This window comes from Malus domestica, chromosome 05 (genome assembly GCF_042453785.1).
Source record: "Malus domestica chromosome 05, GDT2T_hap1".
In the NCBI taxonomy this organism is placed as follows: domain Eukaryota; kingdom Viridiplantae; phylum Streptophyta; class Magnoliopsida; order Rosales; family Rosaceae; genus Malus; species Malus domestica.
The window spans coordinates 10441152-10463070 of record NC_091665.1 but is presented as its reverse complement, the minus strand read 5'-3'; the positions used below and the strand labels follow the sequence as shown (position 1 = coordinate 10463070).

General features: G+C 36.3%; 1 protein-coding gene across 1 annotated transcript; it reads right to left on the bottom strand.

Annotated features, from left to right (window-relative positions):
* Window positions 1-16145: 16145 nt before the first annotated feature.
* Window positions 16146-17329, bottom strand: LOC114824780 (protein SHI RELATED SEQUENCE 3-like). The gene is made up of 2 exons (XM_029102016.2): window positions 16880-17329; window positions 16146-16625 (listed from the first exon to the last, which is right to left on the bottom strand). The coding sequence occupies exons 1-2, from the start codon at window positions 17181-17183 to the stop codon at window positions 16231-16233; spliced, it is 699 nt and encodes a 232-aa protein (XP_028957849.1). The 5' UTR covers window positions 17184-17329; the 3' UTR covers window positions 16146-16230.
* Window positions 17330-21919: the final 4590 nt, after the last annotated feature.

The following is a 21919-nucleotide window of genomic DNA, read 5'->3' as shown; positions in this document are numbered from 1 at the left end:
TCATATCATCTCTTCTCCATTTACTTCTCCTTATCCTTGTTGCTGTTTATGACACTGATGCGAAAATTAACTCAACACAACAAATTAAACCCTCTTGTTGTTAAATTATAGTATAAATGCAAGTATAGATCGTTTTAAACCAGGGATTATGAGGGCTTGCTAAAACCTCTAAACTAACTTAAAAACATATAAACAAAGTTAAAAACACTAAACTAGACTCAAAGAACTTAAAACAAACTCAAAGGACTCAAAAAAAGCAAAAACGCTCAAATCTGCCTAAAAACACAAACTGGGCAGATTTGGACTCTAACACACTTTTGGGACACCTAAAAACACAAATCAAAACAGGTTTTGACTAATAAAACACTTTAAAGTAAAGGGGGTTTTGGTTTTGACGAATTTGAAAACAAAACAAGTAAATTAAAGAACTAATGAAATCTGCACGAATTTGAGTAAATTAAATGGATGGAAGGCTAGCTAGGAGGTTTTTCTCCACACATGACACACTTGCAAACAAAATGATTTCCAGTTGCTTTTCAATAAACTACAAAATCTCACGCCCCAGATTAACTGTGAATTGCACTAATTAACCCTCAGATTTTCCTAATTTCATTGAATTGGATGATTGCATACAACAACCCAAAGCATTCCCCACAAGTTCCCTACATGAATTGCATAATAGAGATACAAGCAAAAATCATTAAGTTCTATGAAAATCATAAGCATTGACGAAACACTTGTAACTATGAATTGCATGAAACTTATGCCAAGAATTTACTTAACACGGTTGTGACAAGCAACCTTTACTACTTGTGAATATAAGTTCATAACGATTAGGTGAAACTCCCTTATATCCAAGCATCAGATTTATGCATGAAAATTAAGCGTGCACTCTCAACCAACATACACAAATCAGTTTTAATTCAAATGGATAAGTATATTGAATTCACAACTTATGAATCACAACTGAAAGTAATCAAATCATATTGCAAGCATGAACATGGTTTCGAATTCCCCCTAGCTAAGGGGGGTTTAGGTCCTCATACTCACAAAGCAAAGATAAACAAATTTAGACATTGAAAATAAAAGAATGAAAACACCTAAAAACGCTCTAACAATCCAACTTGAATGACAAGCACGTCCAATGGTCCTCCATCTTCTCTTTGTTGCGGCACAAGTGTCTAGGATGTGTATGGATATATGGAAAGGTTAGGAATGCATTTAGGATTGATGAATGTCTCGGCCAAGGGAAGGAAAATGTATTTGTGTTTGTGAAATATGGGATTTATGGATGTATAGATGGAATGGATCTCATGGCATGGAAAATGGAAGTGTATGGAGATGTGTTTGAATGTATGGATGAAATGGAATGGAGCTCATGGCAAGGGACTTGTGTTTGTGAATGAAGCTCTTTTTTTATGGATCAAGATCCTCGCCCCTTTTGTTATGGTGAAGGGTGAATGTATTTATAGGTTAGGGAGAGGACCACCATCTAATTAAGGTGGTAGTGGTGTATGTTGTGGTAATGAGTGGATGTAATGGGTGTAGTGGGTGAGTGTTTGGTAATGAGTGGATGTAATGGGTGTAGTGGATGGATGTTTGGTAATGAGTGGGTTGTGGTAATGAGTGGATGTAATGGGTGTAGTGGATGAGTGTTTGGTAATGAGTGGATGTAATGGGTGTAGTGGATGGATGTTTGGTAATGAGTGGATGTAATGGGTGTAGTGGATGCATGTTTGGTAATGAGTGGATGTAATAGGTGTAGTGGATGAGTGTTTGTAGTTATAAGTCAACACACTTGCACACACACATGCTGATTTCTAGCCTTCTAATCTTCAAAAACGTCCATCCTCATGTCTCCATGCTTGCACTATCCAATCTTGGCCCAAAAATGCTCCAAAGTGCTCCAAATAGCACTTTGTTGCCAACTTTATTATTTGAACCTACAAACACACGAAAAGAGCTTAAAATACACAATTAACTAAGAAATAACAACACAAATGCACAAGAACAAACTAACTAAGTCGCATGCATATGCTCCTATCAAATTCCTCCACACTTAGCTTTTGCAAGTCCTCGAGCAAAACAAAAGAAACAAAACGAAACAAAACAAACAAAACACAACCTAACCTTCCAACATTTGCCTCAGGGATTTTCAATAAAACATGACATGCCAAAGATCACCACTTACATAGATTTAAGCAATCCTTACCCTCGAGCATACTTAATCATCGTCACCATTCACTAGCTCACATTTAATTAATTAAAACAACATTTTGAATGTAGTAACATGCCTTAGAGAATTCCCTCAATTCCTTACTAGATACTCTCTATTTTCACACACATTTTCTGACTACACACCCTACACTAGTTATATGTGAGAAGATTGATGTAAACATGGAAGACTAGTACTCACATATGTTATAACAAAGAAAGCAATTTCTGGAGTTAATAAGCATGTTTAGATATGATCTCATGAACATTATGCTACTACTTAGATGCGAGAACCAGTGACACCATATGCTCATACCAATTTCGAACTCCACAAATTGAAATACACAACACTCAAGATTGAAGTCAAGGGTTGTAACAGGGCTTGGGGGTAATAGCTAACAAAGAAATGATAGGAATAACAAACGTTCTTAAAGCGATAGCAAGCAAAGCAATGAAATAGACACTTGGAATTCACTTTAGAATGCAAAATCAACTTTTACATATAAAGGGAAGATTCATGCAACACTTAGGGCCGAATTCAATGTTTTTGGACCCTTTCTTTAACAAATGACATTTTAAAGCTCTTTTTCACAACTTTTCTTCTTTTCATTCTATTTTCCACGAATTTTTCTTTTTCTTTTTCTTTCCTACCCGTGCCTTATTAAGGACTTTGGCACACACATACAACAAGAATCACTTCCCCCACACTTGTTTTCTGCAATACATTAATAAAAAGGAATTCATTTTGAGTCATGCTTTACTATGCTTCAAGAACAAGGGTATGGATGGTTCTAATCTAGGCTAGGTGAGGACAGTGTGGGTTAACAAAGAACATAGGCTACACAAGGCTCAACGGGGTTAAACTTAAACATATAATGAAGTAGGATACACGGCAATTTGGCTTTGGTGGTGGTCACTACATAACTTCATCTTGAATATGTGTTATGCAAATCAATAGCATGCTTTGAATGAAATGGGCATGAGTTCTAGCATTTGGAACTAAATGATGAAACGCCTTCTAAGTAGTAACCAAGCAAAGAATAATGAGATCATACAACGACTTTAGAAAACAAGAATGCACAGATTATTAACTCTCCAAATAAACATTTTAGGCTCAAGTCTCACAAGGTTGTAGCGTTAATTTGAGTTCCTTCCTTCAAGCATGTTATAAAACTGATTTTTCTTTTATGATTGCATGTGAATTCATAAATTTAAACCACAACCAAGCATACACCAAAGAGTAAATCAAATTTTCATCCATGTTTATAACTCTCTTTAACAGTCATGTAATTAAAAATCAAATCCTCATCATTGTGTTGGAAGGTACCCTAAGACACAAACAAACACATAAAAACAACTCTTTTTAGGTTTTTTCAAAACAATTTTTCAAATTTTTATGAGATTTTCGGATTTTTATTTCAAAACACTCCAAAACAGCTTAAAAACACTTAAAACAGCAAGGAACAACACTAGAAGTAATGGGTGATAAACTCCTACAAATTTCATGCAAAACAATGGTTACCCCCCCCACACTTAGATCAAACATTGTCCTCAATGTTTCAAGCATAAACTCACACAAAAACAAGCAACCAAACAAACAACGAATAAACATGACAAGTATAGCAAAGTAAAAACCAGACAGAGTAGAGTTTAAGAACGCAAATCTGGTTTTGGAGATAGGTGATCTTGTTGTGATCTTGTTGTCTTTCCACAGCTTTGATCTCGAACTGGTTCAAAATTCTGAGCAAGAGTTCCTTGGTTTCAAATCAGACTTTTTCTGCTGGGTTGATTTGATTATGCAGTCTGCATTCTTCTCTGCTTGTTTCTTTTGCACTGCAGGCAGGCACGAGGTAGAGGTGATGTCTGTTTCTTTCTTCAATCTTTCCAAGTGCCCACCTCTTGCTTTCTTTCTCCTTGTCCCTAGTTGAGGATGAATTAGCACATTGTCTCCACATGCTTCGAGGTATCATTTTCACTTCCCTTATCTGTTCCCCAGGCAGATGTGGTAAACGAAGAAGAAGCATAAGATGTTGAAGATGAGTACTCGAGAGCAGGGCTAGGTAAGTAATCAGGAAGGGGTTCCAGGCAGTCGGTTCCAGATCGGAAGATTGATACCAAGTGCTGGCTGATTGCTCTCTTTCTCCTTGTCCCACAGATGAAAACAACGACAAAGAGAAGGACAGGGAGAAAGCATGATATGAGATACTCTTGCTTTTAACCTTCATGATATGAAATACTTTTGCTTTGGATGAGTTGTCTGTAGAGGTACCCCAAGGAATAAGGAACACTGAATGACTCGAGAGGCTTCATTGGGAAGGCATTCTCGAAGAAGAAGAAGGGTTATGTATGTCTACCTTGCAATGAAGGGTGAAGGGTGACATTTATAGGAATTAATAACCGGTACTATTCTTTCACTCTTGTCGGCAACCGTTGGATGATTTAATAGTAAACTTCACGTGCTTTCTACTTCACAATAGATCTTTGACAGATTGCCTGTAATTTTCGCAAGGCTGAGTGTGCATGTGACAGGCGCTGACACGTCTGGAAAAGCAAGTGCCTCTTCGATATCTGGAATCGGCGCTTCGACAAACTACCCATGATTTTCGCAAAGCTGACTCTGCATGTGATAGATGCTAACACGTCTGGAAAAGCAGATGCCTCTCCGATATCTGGAATCGGCGCTTCGACAAACTACCCGTGATTTTCGCAAAGCTGACTCTGCATATGACAGATGCTGACACGTCTGAAAAAGTAGATGCCTCTCCGATATCTAAGCTTGCCTATTCGATCGTTGAAATCTCGTCGAGTACAGAGGTTGCATGTGACAAGTGCGGACAAATCTGGAAAAGAAGATTGGCCGTGGTTTCTGAGCAAGCCCAGCTTTTGAAAAAGCTAGCGCCTCTTCGATTTATGAGTTGGCCTCTTCGATTTCTAAGCTCGCCTCTTCCATCTCTGAAATCCCGTCGAGTGCTGATTTTTATAGAGGTATGCAGGACGTTCAAAGCACACTTGAATTTCTGCCTGTAGAAACTCTCTTCTTGCACTTTTACGATCTTGACTTGTCCGACCTCTTCTTTCTTTAACACCTCTAAAAATGTCTGGCCCCTCCGACCGTCGTTTTGACTTGAACCTTGGTGAAGAGGCAGTTCCGCCTTCTCCAAACAATATATAGCGCCCATCCTTCATATCTCTTACTGGTCCCTTTACCGTTAGGGATTCGGTGATGAAGAATGATATGACAGCTGTGGTGGTGGCCAGGAACCTTGTCACTCCCAAAGATAACAGACTACTTGCCAAACGGTCTGATGAGTTGGGTGTTAAGGATTCTCTAGCTCTCAGTGTGCAGTGTGCAGGTTCTGTGTCTAATATGGCCCAACGCCTATTTGCTCGAACCCATCAAGTTGAATCATTGGCGGTTGAAGTGATGAGTCTCAAACAGGAGATTAGAGGGCTTAAGCATGAGAATAAACAGTTGCACAGGCTCGCACATAACTATGCTACAAACATGAAGAGGAAGATTGACCAGATGCAGGAATCTGATGGTCAGATTTTACTTGATCATCAGAGGTTTGTGGGTTTGTTCCAACAGCATTTGCCTTCGTCTTCGGGGCCTGTACCGCGTAATGAAGCTCCAAATGATCAACCTCCGATGCTTCCTCCTTCTGGGGCTCCGCCGACTGCTGAGGCTCCGCCGACTACTGAGACTTCTCCTAAGCAGCCTTTATGAAGGCTCCCTCTTGTAGCTTTTTTCTGCTTAATGTTCCTTTTTTTTATGAAAATGAATGTAAAAATACCTTGCATAACTGTCAGTGTTTTAAAAATAAACCCACACAAAAAACAATTAAACAAGCAATAAATAAAAATGACAATCATGGAAAAATAAAACTACAGAAAAGGGAAAGTTTTTAGGAATGCAAAACCAATCGTAGAGCAATTCAAAAATCTTCCTTATTTGAATACATGGGTTGCCTCCCAAGAAGCGCTTGCTTTAACGTCTTCCAGCCAGACGAAACTTCCTTCTAAACTTGGATAGGGCCCATAGCATGGAATTGATCCTTGAATGGACGGTGATACTTGACGTGATCCGGAAATGGTTTAAATTCTAGTGTAGGTGCCTGAATCATCAAAATCAGCAAGTTAGTATATAATAAAATCGAAGTTGGAAAAGATGGCTTACTTGCTTGCTCCAACACAAACTCAATTACGAACACCATATCTTTGAAGGTTGCAGGGATATAGGACTTGGCCAGATTTGGTGTTTTGAGAGTTATGACTTGTCCCGTGTCATAAAATCCAACTTCTTTGGGAATTTTCGTCTCAAGTGTATCTTCTTTGATGAATTCTAGACATTCCCCATCCACTTCTTGCTCTTGATTCGTTGGAAAGGTTTCGAAGATGCCTTTCTCACCCTCTTCTTACTTGGATTGCAAGATCCTGCAAGGAATAAGGACATTTGGTGAAATGGGGTCAGGACAAATTAAATTTAGGCTTACCTTGGTTGTAGTGGACGGCATAGAGGGCATATGGGGTTGCGGCAAGGGTGGTTCTTCCCTTGCCGTGGCCTTGTTATTCTCCTCTTCTTCGAGCAGCAGTTGTTCATCCATGTTTTGGCTTGGTTTGGATGTCTTGGGTTCACCTCCAACCTCCGTAGCACTTCCCAAAGTGATAGCATCATGGATTTCAAAATCTTCCTTCAAATTTTCAATAGTTGAGTTGGAGAGTTCACTTTGCTCTTGAATTTGTGCCATGAACTCCATAATCTACCCAATTTGCTTCTCCAATTCACCCGTCTTCTTGGCTTGATTTTGCATCTCTTTGTTTCCATTTTCTACTTCCTGGTTCAAAGAGGTGAGTAACTTATTAAACATATCATTATCCAAAGACGTACCTGAATTGAATTTGGTAGATTGTTATGGTGGTTGCATAGGTCTTGAATAGAACTCATCTTCTTACTGCCAATACCTATCTTGTTGGAATTGTTAAGGCTCTCCCCACATGTAATCTGAATAATCTCTCCAATCCGAATTGTAAGCATTGGAAAACATGTTGTCCCATGATTGGCTATGGCCTTGATAACCCCAAGCATCTTCATTCGCAACGAATTGAGAACATTGATGAGTTGGATATCCTTGCCCATAGGACACACCATATGTAGGGACACTTTGCATTGTGGTCCCTTCGGCATATTGTGACAATTGAGAAGTAAGTTTCACCAATTGAGCTTGAATGGTAGCAAAATCCATGTCATACTTCTCTAGTACCTGAAATTAAGGAAACAAAACTAAATCAAATATCATAAGTAAAAATAAAAGACACAAATAGAAACAAAGTCAGTAACTAAAACAAAAGACATGAAAAAGAAACAACGGGGGATTAGCAAAGTTGCTAATCCCCGGCAACGGCGCCAAAAATTTGATGCGAAAATTAACTTAACACACAAATTAAACCCTTTTGTTGTCAAATTGTAGTATAAATGCAAGTAGGGATCATTCTAAACCAGGGATTATGAGGGCTTGCTAAAACCTCTAAACTAACTTAAAAACATATAAACAAAGTTAAAAACACTAAACTAGACTCAAAGAACTTAAAACAAACTCAAAGGACTCAAAAAAAGCTAAAAACGCTCAAATCTGCCTAAAAACACAAACTGGGCAGATTTAGACTCTAACACACTTTTGGGACACCTAAAAACACAAATCAAAACAGATTTTGACTAATAAAACACTTTAAAGTAAAAGAGGTTTTGGTTTTGACGAATTTGAAAACAAAACTAGTAAATTAAAGAACTAATGAAATTTGCACGAATTTGAGTAAATTGAATGGATGGAAGGCTAGCTAGGAGGTTCTTCTCCACACATGACACACTTGCAAACAAAATGATTTCCAGTTGCTTTTCATTAAACTACGAATTCTCACGCCCTAGATTAACTGTGAATTGCACTAATTAACCCTCAGATTTTCCTAATTTCATTGAATTAGATGATTGCATACAACAACCCAAAGCATTCCCCACAAGTTCCCTACATGAATTGCATAATAGAGATACAGGCAAGAATCATTAAGTTCTATGAACATCATAAGCATTGACGAAACACTTGTAACTATGAATTGCATGAAACTTATGCCAAGAATTTACTTAACACGGTTATGACGAGCAACCTTTACTACTTGTGAATATAAGTTCATAACGATTAGGTGAAACTCCTTTATATCCTAGCATCAGATTTATGCATGAAAATTAAGCGTGCACTCTCAACCAACATACACAAATCAGTTTTAATTCAAATGGATAAGTAAATTGAATTCACAACTTATGAATCACAACTGAAAGTAATCAAATCATATTGCAAGCATGAACATGGTTTCGAATTCCCCCCTAGCTAAGGGGGGTTTAGGTCCTCATACTCACAAAGCAAAGATAAACAAATTTAGACATTGAAAACAAAAGAATGAAAACACCTAAAAACGCTCCAACAATCCAACTTGAATGGCAAGCACGTCTAAGGGTCCTCCTTCTTCTCTTTGTTGCGGCACAAGTGTCTAGGATGTGTATGGATATATGGAAAGGTTAGGAATATATTTAGGATTGGTGAATGTCTCGGCCAAGGGAAGGAAAATGTATTTGTGTTTGTGAAATGTGGGATTTATGGATGTATGGATGGAATGGATCTCATGGCATGGAAAATGGAAGTGTATGGAGATGTGTTTGAATGTATGGATGAAATGGAATGGAGCTCACGGCAAGGGACTTGTGTTTGTGAATGAAGCTCTTTTTTGATGGATCAAGATCCTCCCCCTTTTGTTATGGTGAAGGGTGGATGTATTTATAGGCTAGGGAGAGGACCACCATCTAATTAAGGTGGTAGTGGTGTATGTTGTGGTAATGAGTGGATGTAATGGGTGTAGTGGGTGAGTGTTTGGTAATGAGTGGATGTAATGGGTGTAGTGGATGGATGTTTAGTAATGAGTGGGTTGTGGTAATGAGTGGATGTAATGGGTGTAGTGGATGAGTGTTTGGTAATAAGTGGATGTAATGGGTGTAGTGGATGAGTGTTTGTAGTTGTAGGTCAACACGCTTGCAATCACACATGCTGATTTCTAGCCTTCTAATCTTCACAAACGTCCATCCTCATGTCTCCATGCTTGCACCATCCAATCTTGGCCCAAAAATGCTCCTAAATGCTCCAAATAGCACTTTGTTGCCAACTTTATTATTTGAACCTACAAACACACGAAAATAGCTTAAAATACATAATTAACTAAGAAATAACAACACAAATGCACAAGAACAAGCTAACTAAGTCGCATAAATATGCTCCTTTCAGACACAAGGAGAAGGAGAACAATTAACCGGAAGCTGAAGTCGAACCTCCGATCCAGGTTACTTGCTTGGAAGTCTGATTGCTTACCTTGTCTGTTACCTCCTTCGGCAAATCTCCTAACTCGACGACTTGGGAGACTCCTACTATAGGGTTTGTATCGCACTTGACCAAGCCCGAAACTACAAGTAAGCTTCAAGTGAAATTGATACATTACCTTGTGCATCTTCATCGATTAAAGATACCACCCCTGGATGAAGGAAAAGTACTTCCAGAGAAGATGCCACATTTACATATGAGACAGATAAGGCAAGTGAAAATGATACCACACTTCGGTACTTAGAAGTTTCGTGATTACTCAATGGCTTAGATTTTGCAAGTCCCCAACCGAGGAGCTTCCCTCACTCGGGAACTTAGGGTAACACTGTTTGTACCATACTTGACCAATCCCGAAACTACTAAGCACCGGTCAACGTTATACAGCCAAGGACCCAAAAGAGTTTCCCTTTAACCAGGAGGCCAATCACAGCGCGACACGTGTCGACATCAGAAGTCAATCATAGCGCGACACATGTCAACATCAAAAGCCAATCACAACACGACACGTGTCAATGTCAGAATGAAACTAGAAACTCCCTTCTATAAATAGAGATCATTCTCTCACAATATTGCCTAATGTCATTTGTACTAAATCATTCACTAGTACTCACTAAAGGAGAGCTTGAAACTATGTACTTGTGTAAACCCTTCACAATTAATGAGAACTCCTCTACTCCGTGGACGTAGCCAATCTGGGTGAATCACGTACATCTTGTGTTTGCTTCCCTGTCTTTATCCATTTACATACTTATCCACGCTAGTGATCGGAGCAATCTAGCAAAGGTCACAAACTTAACACTTTCTGTTGTACCAAAATCCTCACTGATTTTGTGCATCATCAAACTTCAAAACTTATACACTTGTCATCAAAGTGTACGGTTACTTGATCACTTTTACGCTGTGTTTGTTACGACATATTGTCTCGAACAAGACAAAACTTCAGGACTAAGTTGTATTGACTAGTTATGGACTACGTAATATAAAAATAATGAAGCGTTTAATGCATTGTCAGACTAAGCTATAAACTTTTGAGTCCCAATTTTTTTATTTTATTATATCATTTTTAGTTCACTTTTGCCTTAAAAATATAAAGAAACAAAATAAAGGAAAAAAGGGGGCAATTAGCCGCAATAAACATATTTTGACATTTTGTTACTGAAATAATTGGTGTTTATTAAGTCATCGATATATCATCGTTGTGTTGTCATTACATCATCATTGCGTCGTCAATGTATGATCAATTATCGTCGTTACTGAAAAATGATCATTTATGTAAACCTCTAATATGTTTATTATAGTTGTTTTCCCCAAAAAAAAATTCCCAGCAACCATATCCCTCATCGAATATCGTCTTTCTTGAGTGCTCCTGCTCATAGATCATTCTTGCTTCACAATCACTTAAAAAAAAATTGGTCAGGCACTTGATAAATTTTCTTTTCTTGTCAAATAATTCAAAAGATTTTGCAAGAGCCCACAGAAGCTATCTAATACCCAAATCTTGAACAGCAAGAGATCTCAACAAATATTTGATTGTACAGCTGATTGTGATGAAAACATAATACGTAGTTTTTTTTTTTTTTTTTTTATCAAAAATGCACAATAATCTCAAATTAGCCCTTAGTATGTGAGGTGCATGCTTGTGACTTTTTTACTATTCCAAAAATTCAAATCTACTATCAAACTTGTTAGCATGGCTACAATAAATGGATTATTTAATAAAATATGAAAATATGTTCGCACTTTATCAACGATGGGCACTTCTTCATGGTACGTTATGCATTGCTAGGACAAAGTTCAAACATGGCAAGATACTAATCAGCACATGTACATAAACTCTTTTAAAATCATGACTGAATACATACATCATGATATTTATGATCAATTAGTATAAACCCAATTCTCTAAAATTATGATAGAATGCCCGTGTGCTTTCATAAATTTTAGGGTAAATTACAAAGAACTACCTCAACTATTGGATCATTAACAATTTCATACCTCGTCTTTAAAAAGTTTCAATGCCATACCTCATCTTCGAATTTGTTACAATTTCATACATTCCGTCTGTTGTATAAAATAAAAAAAAAAAAAAAAAAACAACCAGCGCCAACATCCCCCACCCTCCCCGGCCACTCATCCCACTCCCCCACTCTTCTCATCTCTATCCAGAAACAAACAAATTTTGAAAAAAAAAAACCCAGCCAAATTCCTCAGCACACCCGCCGCTCTTGATCAAAATCTTGGCTTCGACGACGTGCGGTCAAGGCGGGTCAGGAGAGGGAGAGTTTGGGGGTTTGCTTTTTAAGGTTTACAGAGGAGAGAGACGGGAGAGAAAGAGTGGGAGGTGGTTGCGAAGGAGAAGACAAGGGGGATCGGGTCGGGTTCAAGCCCGTGAGAGGTAGAGATTTGGTGGAACAGAGGGAGGGGGAGTCGAAGAGGTGGTAGGTTTTGGATTTGGGTTGTAGGGGTCGGGGTCCTCAAGGAAGATCATTGGGTTCTTTTTTTAAAGGTAAATTATTATTTTATTAATTTTTTAATAAAAAGTAGGTCCCGCCTCAAACCACTTCAGTATTTAACAGAGGAATTGATAGACAACTGACGAAAGGTATGATATTGCAACAAATTCGAAGATAAGGTATGACATTGAAACTTTTTAAAGACGAGGTATGAAACTGTTAATGACCTAATAATTGAGGTTATGTAATTTACCCTAAATTTTATAAAATCATGGTTAAACACTCCTGAATTTATAACTCTTTTAAAATCCTTCAAAAATCTCAATTTAACTCATCCCATTAAACTGTCAGGAATGGCGTCATCCTAATAACTATCTTGTAATATAGGGTTTGTGAAGAAGCAACAATGAAACAATATTGACAAATGCAGAGGAAGCAGAAGTCGAAAAGAAGAAGAGAAAAGATCTGACTTCATTAACCGCCAAAAGTGAATACAAAAGAACCGCCTAAAGTGAATACAAAAGATGCTATATATAGCTTTCAATTTTACTTCGTTTTTTTTTTTTTTTTTTTTGTCAAATGATAGATTTTGTTATATTAGTTATAGAAGGAGTTTGGACCCACGCCGTCATGCAAGGGCTCAACACCTTTCCATCGCTATGGTAAATAGCCACTTGCTAGCTTTCAATTTTACTTAGCTACTAAGCTATTACACTGCCTAATCTTTAAGCAACTAACATACAATTGACAAGTGGATCAAGCACACCTGTTATGTCTGTTATTACGTCCATGAACTCAAGACCTTGTGAAACCTAATTAAGCAGAGTCTGTTTTGTTGGCTCGATTGTCGCCGGCAGCGCAAAACACCATGACATTGCATGCAAATCGATAATCAGACATGTCCAGCACTTGAATGGTTTGTATTTATATTGAACTTGTATATGTCATTTCTAGGTTTTGGTTACAAGAATATTCATATTTTCGCTGAAATTGCAAAGTTTAACATTTTGTTTTGTAATTAATTAGGTTTTATTCCACAGCAGAAAATAGTGGCGATAAGAATATCATAATGATCATATATCTTGTGTTTATATAAATGAGTCACTTGTAAAAGGATGTGCTAACTAGTTTGTGGATTTACAACTTTATGCTGATGTTTTCCAACATAATTTATGGGGGACTGCTTGTTAGTTTAATTAACAAAGTCAACCATTGTTCTAAACTTCTAACTGAAGCACAAATTAAAGCAGCCTTTCTGTGATTAATATATAGTTTTTCATTGACAAATCAGTAGATTAATATATATACATATTCATATACAGTTGTTCATTGTGAAATCTACCATTTACATGAAGAAATTAAAACATAACGTCTTTTAATCTTGTCATCTAGCTAGGTTAGCCAGTAGTCATTGAAAAGCAGATTAATTAGATAGGTTAGGAGAAAATTGGGCTAAGAGCGAAGCCGTATCCGACCTTTATCACCACTTATAGGCCTTGTTTGGTATATATAATTAGACTGGGATCGATAAGATACTATTTAAGGTATGTTTAAAGAACAAATTAATTGTGATCAACTTGGAGGTACGAGATTGATTACTAAAGAAAAAAAAAACGTACGCATTCAAATCCTCCGGGAGGATTAAAAATGAGAAATTTCTTCATGTCTCCTCTCAAAATGAAAAATCATTCTTATCTACCTTCAATATGCCTTGAACTTAAAAGACTATCCATCCCAATTCGATCCTTTATACCAAACGAAATGATAGTTTGTCCTCCATGTGTATGCAAAACTAAAGAATAAGAGCAATATGTCATATATATGCTTTCAGGCGTCTTTTGGGTGGTTTAATTAATTTGGGGCTTGCATATGGTTCGTGACGCATATCAATGTATCATATGCTTTCAGGATGACAAGGTTTATTATAACCCAAAAAAGAAAGAAGGGGGAAAAAAAAAAGCAATCACAAACCCTTTTACTCAAAAGCTATAAAGATTGCCCTACCTCATGCATTATTTGTTATTTTTCCTTCTAAACTTGCCAACCTTTTCAATTTCATACGACTACAATTAGCAAGTAATTTGGAACCTCCTTGATTATAAGGGAGAAGCAATCCAGTATGGATTCCTTCCCACACCATGAATATAGAGCCACTGCAATGATAAAAAATAATATTTTAATATTTATACCTGCAATATGGCCTCTATCTTTTTCAAGTACTGAGGATATATTCCAGAGCTAGTGCCTTTGAGAAGTATATATCTTTTCCTGTATATATTAATGTGTGAATGTCTTTTTAGCATAAAAGATTAAAAAAATTAGGCATGGGGTTTGTTTAACTAATTAGTGCTTTCTTATTAAAGTCCCAGTTCATAATAAGATGCTCCAACTATATGAGTCTTTTTTATGTACTTTTAATAATAAAATATCTCCCTTATGGGGTTAGCTTTATGCATGGTTCTGGGTCTATATGTATAGGGTTATGATTCCCCTCAAAGGATCAACAATCCCTTAATTAACTGTGAAAAAAATTAGTGCATAATTATACAATACCCACTTTGAATAATCATTAAGTATGCATGTTAGTGCTGCACTTTATAGAGATTGAAACTTGTAGAGACATGTTTTTTTCAAGAAAAAATAAGAAACAATTTTAATTAATGCATTAATAAGAAACAATATGTGCATTTTGTATAGTATCGATCCGAATTATTAAAATAAACAAAACCAGCTTTTGAGCAGCAATTCGTTAATTCTATTATTCTATATGGGCCATGCTTCAGGCCTCTGAGATCGTGTCTCTGTATGTGTACATTTTCTTGGATATTTTGTTTTGTATAAATTATATGTAGTTTCATGCACATGCAAAGTACTTGAGATATTTACAAAGCAAAGACAAGCTTCAAATCTTTGTAAATTTGTCCAGACATTGCTTCAAACCGGCAGAGAAACGGAAATGCTGGAGAAAAGTGGTTTCGAAGTTCATAAACAATTACAGTTCACATGTATAATTAACCTTGAAGATGAGAAGTAGCCAAAAACAAATAGCAAGAAGACAAATTTCAAAATGTTCCGGCATGCAGTTGCAGATTGCGGACATATACAACATTTCACAGAGAATATCATCACACTATGTAAACATTGAATTTTGAAACAAAAATAAGTATATATAATTAATTAATTAAAGCTGATCTAGCTTCTTCTTTATTTAATTTATGTCTTTCTTACATATTTTTTGGTTAACATGTCTTTCTTACTTTGGTATATATAAATGTGCTAGCTATATATAAATTTACAATGACACATACCATGTATCTTGCTATTATATAGCCTATTAATCAAATGAGGGATTTGTTCTTTACTCACTTTCATTATTTACACTCCAATATTTGGTTGAACATATATACGTAGTAGAACATTTCTATAGTAATACTCTATATATGAATAATCTCTTTAAAGTCATAAAATTTTTGGTCCCAATTTGGGTCAATTATGTTTAGGAATAAACTCCATATAGTAATAAGTTATAATTTTTTTAGGTCTCGTAATAGGAAGCTTGCCTCCATATATAGTAATAATTATCAATGAGTATAAAAATATTTCATGTCACAAATAAAAGTTTAAAATGAACTAAGAAAAATTCTATAATTGTTTGAGACAATGTTTTATTTTTTAGAGTATAATGTCTCGCCTTTGAGCTTACGGGTACCTAATACCTCATCAACATGGACAAGTTCTTGGTGAAATTATAAGTTTCTAGCTTGTCTACATAGAAGCATTAAAGAGAGCACTACATAGATACAAGCACCAGATTAAAGATCGAGTGTCTTTCTTTATCCAAGTTACATCTCAGAAATTGACATGCTCGACTAGTAGTTCTTTGTATATGTACAATCTTCATTAACGATAACTAAGTAAAAAAATAATACCATTTAGGTACACCTTTATTAAGTAATAATCTCCCAAAATTTATACAATTGGTTTTGATTCAAACACTATGACTATATAAATATTTTATTGTATAATTAAAAATGGTTAAAATCATCGTATGAAAACCATATTATACCAGAATTATTACATAATTATTATGAATCGTTATTTTTTTAATTACAAGAATCAAGTACATAGAACCTAGTTAAGGCTCATTATTTTGGGTTAAGGAAAAATTGCGTACCAGGCATGAAAGCATTAAAGGGAATCAATGGACATGAAGAAGGAGGTTGATGATGATGTGGCCCTTGATGATCTGCAGCAGCTGATGAAGTAGAAGCAGTAATATTCGAAGCAGAAGCAGCAGCACTAATAAAATTGCTGGTTTGCTTATTCATTACATGCTGGGGGCTGGAGCTTTGGCCAGCTGCAGTAGTGTAATTAGGGCCTTGATCATTGAGTATACCTTTGAATACATGCCCTCCGATTACCACACTTGTCTGATAAGCGTGCTGATTGACCGTATCCTCCACGGAGCTCACTCGAACACACCGAAAAGTGGCCATGGAATTCACTTCTGCTGGAAAATTGTTAACCTGTTGATCTTGCCCTAAAATACACAACTCTTGTTATCAAAATGAAACATATATATTTATATTAAAATTGATGTTCATTTACTAAAAAGAATCAAGGAAAAATTATATCGATGTATTTTTCAGAAGAAAGTACAATATTCCTAAACAGTGGTATAGTACTAGTAAGAGTAAAGGGAAAGAACACTGTTAGGGTTAGTACATAGAGATCACATCCCTCAACCTCCTCAAGAAAAATCGTGATCTCTATATATAATTAAATGGTAAGTACCAGATGAAGAGGGATTGGTGATGACGTGTCCGGCTGCTGGCCTCTTAGGGTTGTAGCTGTGCCCTTGATGAAGGTGAGCTGGGTGCTGTGGATCAATAGAAGGAAGCTGTTGGTGATGAGTATGGCGCCTTCTGTAGACAGGAACCCAAGTACTCTTGACGTGAGTTTGGCAGTGAAATCCTTTGCTTTTACAGCAAGTCCTGCATCTCAAGTACGCACACTCCTTCTTAGCTTGATTCCCACAGTCTTGGCATCTGGAACCCATTATTTCTTCTTCTCTTCCTCCTCTTCCTTGCCTCACCATCTTAATTTCTTCATCTCTATCTTTATAATTAAGAGCTGTAACCCTTAATTATATATTAAAATCATTCCATGTGTAATTATGTTGATTTTCAATCGGTGTGTTTGGGGGTTCTGGGTTTAATTTGTGTTTATGGATTGGTCGTGTGAGGCCAGAAGCTTTTTTGCTTGTTAAGTGGTAGACAATTAGTGGGAATTGTTGTGAATAAAGAGTAGAATTGCACCATTAAAAGTATTGCAAGTTGACGCCGCCATCAATTCTAGCTTTGAAGGAAACTCTAGTTCTCACTTCCTCTTCACTGTCTTTTCAGCAGAGTCTTACCTGGCAGGTACAAGAATAAAAAGAGTAGGATTCTCTTCCCTCCTATTATCATTCATTTCTATCCCCTCCTCTCACACTTTTCTTTTTGTCTTATTCTCTATATAAAAAATTCAAAACAAGATGTACACGTGACGTAATCGTAATCATTTAAATAGGAGGGGATGAAATGAGAGAGAGATCGAGGAAATGTGGAAAAGGTGGGTGTTTTCTTTAAACTTTAAAGATAACGTTGTTGATAATGCAAAATCATGGTTGTTTTGGAAGTGTGTCTTTGTCTTGTTGTGAAATTAACAAAGGAGAACAAATTTATGCTCACCTTTCTTCACATTCTCATATCGTTTATTATTTTTGTTTCTTGACTTTCATTTACGATATTCAATTCAAATGTCAAAAATAACAAAAATGTGCATCAGGAGTAAAATGATGTAGGGGAACCATTTTCCTTAAAAAATTTAGCTTCATCTACGTTTGGTTCACTAACAATATTATATAATTTTTAACTAATATATGCTTAAGGAAATGTTCTTTTATCCGACAACATGAGTTCTTATGTTTTCATATTGTGGATCCAAATAATTGTTCATGTTAATCCTGACCTAAATGATGCTTATTTTATTTTATTTAGTTTTTGGGTAAACAAATGTGTGATGTTTAGATTCATCGTAAACGATAGTATTTGTCTAGCGATGTAAGTCCAACAAAAATATATTATTCTCAATTTTATCGAAGTTAGAGGTTTATGACGACAATGAACTTGAAGACTATGCTAGAGTTGCTCTAATGAGGGCTAATATTTTGATTTTTTTTAGAAAGAAACGATATTTGATTAGAAAAACTTTGAACATATAAGACTTCTACAGAGATCAAAGAAAACCCACATCACAACATACAAGCAAGACAAAGCCAATCTCATACAAACCACAATAACCAAAACTCTAATGTAACCTATAACCCTAAATTTTGACTACAACCACGAATCAAAACCACATCAATTACTTATTAGAACGCTTGTCCATATCTAACTAATTATATGAAATTTAAATTTGTATATCGAGTTAATTTTCCATTTAGATCCATACGTTTTAGAACTCTAGAACTCTATCATATATATTTGATGTTGAAAAGCGACTTGACAATGTGAAGTTGTCAACTGTAGATATGAATAATTGATTGTATTAGCTCTTGCAATGTAATACAAGAAGGCTATACAGAATAGAAACCCAACACATTTTTTTCCTTCTAATTGTAATTCATATGTAAATTTAACTCACAACCCGTAAGCCAATCAAGTTCCACTCTGACAGTAAACATAGGATGCTTACGTCGCTAGGTTGTATGATAAGGAGGCACTCCTTGCACTACATGTATAACACACGCACATATTTCTTTCCTTTTCACCTTTTGCTTTTAGCCAAAGCATCAAGGAATGCAGTTTCTGATGTCAATCAATTTAATATAAACAGTACTAAAAAGTAAATACTGCTACAGCTAACTTGCCTAGAGCCACAAAATTTCTCATTCATCGAAGGTACTATATATATACAACCATACACAGCGTACAAGTCTTTCAGCTTTTACATATATTCGTCCTTGCGCCCGGAAACTCGCATTGATTTGTGGCCCTTCTTCCTCTTTAACTTCATTAGGAAAAAAGAAACTGCAGTAATATTTTTAACTCTTTGCATTTCTGTTTTGTCTTGATTTATCATGCATCTTCATCTAAAAGTTTGCAATGATTCATTGTTTTACGTACATGCCTTCCTCTCGTGGTCTTATGGCCGATTTGTTATAGGGGCCGGGTAGATGATCATGGGGTGTCAGGTGTTTCTGGACTTTGCTCAGTGCATTATATGAACAGTAAGTACCAGCAGAAAGAGCTTCCACCAAGTACTGTTAACACACCACTCGGTCCAAAACATAATCCTTTCGTATTTGGGTAATACTAGGGAGACCAAGTTTGCAAACCCAATGATGTGGTTGTAGATGATTTGATAATTAACTAAGTGTCGAGCAACGTGTTGTTTTTTATTAGTGACATATCATTTGATTTAAAAATTTGATCTCACTAGTATTACCTTCGTATTTTATTCTCACTTAATATTTAACCTATTGCAATGAGATACTTAAGTTGTCACATTGTGATTATTTTTTTTTTCATTAATTCACTTAATTTTTTTACTTAATGCGTAAATCAAATTCACATAATAATTTGACAATATAATCTCACAAAAAAAAAAATTGTAATGCATATATTTAAGTAAGAGATCTCTTCCAATTAGGGATGAAAACGAGGTCCAATAAGAGTGCAGGTAAGCACAAGCTGCTCAACCCAATGGTACAGCTTAAAGCATATAACGGCATTAATTCCTTTTTTTCACAAGCATTATCCAATCACATAAGTCAATCTACAACTCTCCAAATTAATTCATTACAAAATACTCTAAGGGCACGTTTAATACATAAGATAGATTTGGCGTAGACTAATTACACGGATTGAGAAAGGTGTAATCCCAACTTGTCCAATTGTTAACTAACCCCATATTTGATTCAAGTTAGAAATGGGGTTAAATAGCCTAATCAAGTAGATAATTGATGTGCGTTTGGCTGCCGCTACTTAAACTCTCCTGGCAACCCGATTTTATTTGGTTTATTGTTGTCACCCCGTATGTCCTAAGATAGAAAAACTTGAGTGAGGCAGTCTGATTCCACTTACTCGATAATCTCAACTTACTCTCACACACCAACATCTTTGTATTTTGGTTCGTCCAACTTCACATTGTTCTCATTTGTAGCAACGTGATTATGGGAACATAAAATATCCTGACCAATAGGAATATGCACACCATTAGTCAAACCCTAACGGGCTAACGGGCCACATTCTCTATGAATGTCCTAGAAGCTCACAATCAACAGGCCCCATGGCCCAATTCGTCGCCAACGGTTCAAGCCAATCGTCACGCGACCTATGCACATCGTGCTGATATGTAATGAGCTTGCCTATCAATCTCTTAGCATGACAAGACTCTCCAAGCCATATTCCAAGAGTCTCTGAGAAATATTCCTCCATCGGGGTTCATACTAGGTCACACGCTAGAGTTAACTCCTCAGTTCTCTATAAATAACCAAGATCAGCCACTTTATTCCTGTAATCAAGAACTCTCCCAACACTCTTATTATTTCCTACAATCTTTTTAACTTAGGCATCAAAGACCCTTTGGCTGATATCATACCGATATTAATCTAACTCCATTTGGCTATTCTTTTTGTGTGTAGGTTTTCATCAATTTAATGTGAGGCGAATTTACTTCCATGATGATAGCTTGTTATTAGGTGGTCATACAAATCTAGACCCCTGTACTCAAAACAAATTGCGATTGTTGATTTACTGCTCTAAAGAACGCTTTGCCGTTGAAAAAAAAATTGATGGCTGATGGCATTGCTTCTAGTAAGTGACAAAAATGAATTAAAATTTTAGTGGCAGTAGGACATAATTATGTGATGATAGAATTGGCCAACTTTCAGCGCCGAATGGTGTCATTTCATGCAATTTGAGTAGGCTCGACCTTCAAAAGTGACACAAAGTAAAAGCAGAAAATATGTGAAACAGATAAAAGTAAATACAGTAAAGTAGGAGCAGAAGATGGGTTAGGCAGACATGAGCACGACACGACACAAGTTTATGGCTCATTTAGCACATGCCACAACTGAATACAACTAGTCAGATTACGTAGCAAGCTAAGCATGCACAAAGAGGAGGGAGAACATTTGTTTAAGCCGGTTAAATATTAGGGACTTGGATTGTCTGCCCTCCTAGTTATGGTGCCCTTCCATACCCTCCTATTTTATGAGGTCACGGTTAAGCCACGTTAATATTTTATATTAATTTTTTAATAAGATAATAAGACAAAAAATAATAAAAATATAAAATATTGACGTGGCTTAATCGTGACCGCACAAAATAGGAGGGCATGGAAGGGCACCACAACTAGGAGGGCAGACAATCCTTGTCCAAATATTAGAGAGACTGTTAGTGTCTAACATTTATATGATCATCCTCAACTTAATCACTTGCTAGTCTAGCAACTGTAGGATTTTATTTCAAAATGTCTCTAGATAATTAACGATAAAACATTTATAATGTGTTTTATCGATGTGAGACTTCAAGCAAATTAAGATGACCTTTTATTTCAATAAAAGAAATGCATCGGTTGGTTAGGGAGGAGTTATTGTCTATCGACTATCGTTGGCCTCTATAGTAGAATCAGTCAGAGGCCTTAGAGGAGGTAATTTACTTTACGACAGATGTCAATGGTTCGAGTCTGCTTATACCCAATTGCATTATCATGAATTCAAGCACAAAAGCCCATCCTCTGAAAACTAGATGTAATGTAAGGGCATAGTTGGGTAGCGAATGAGCA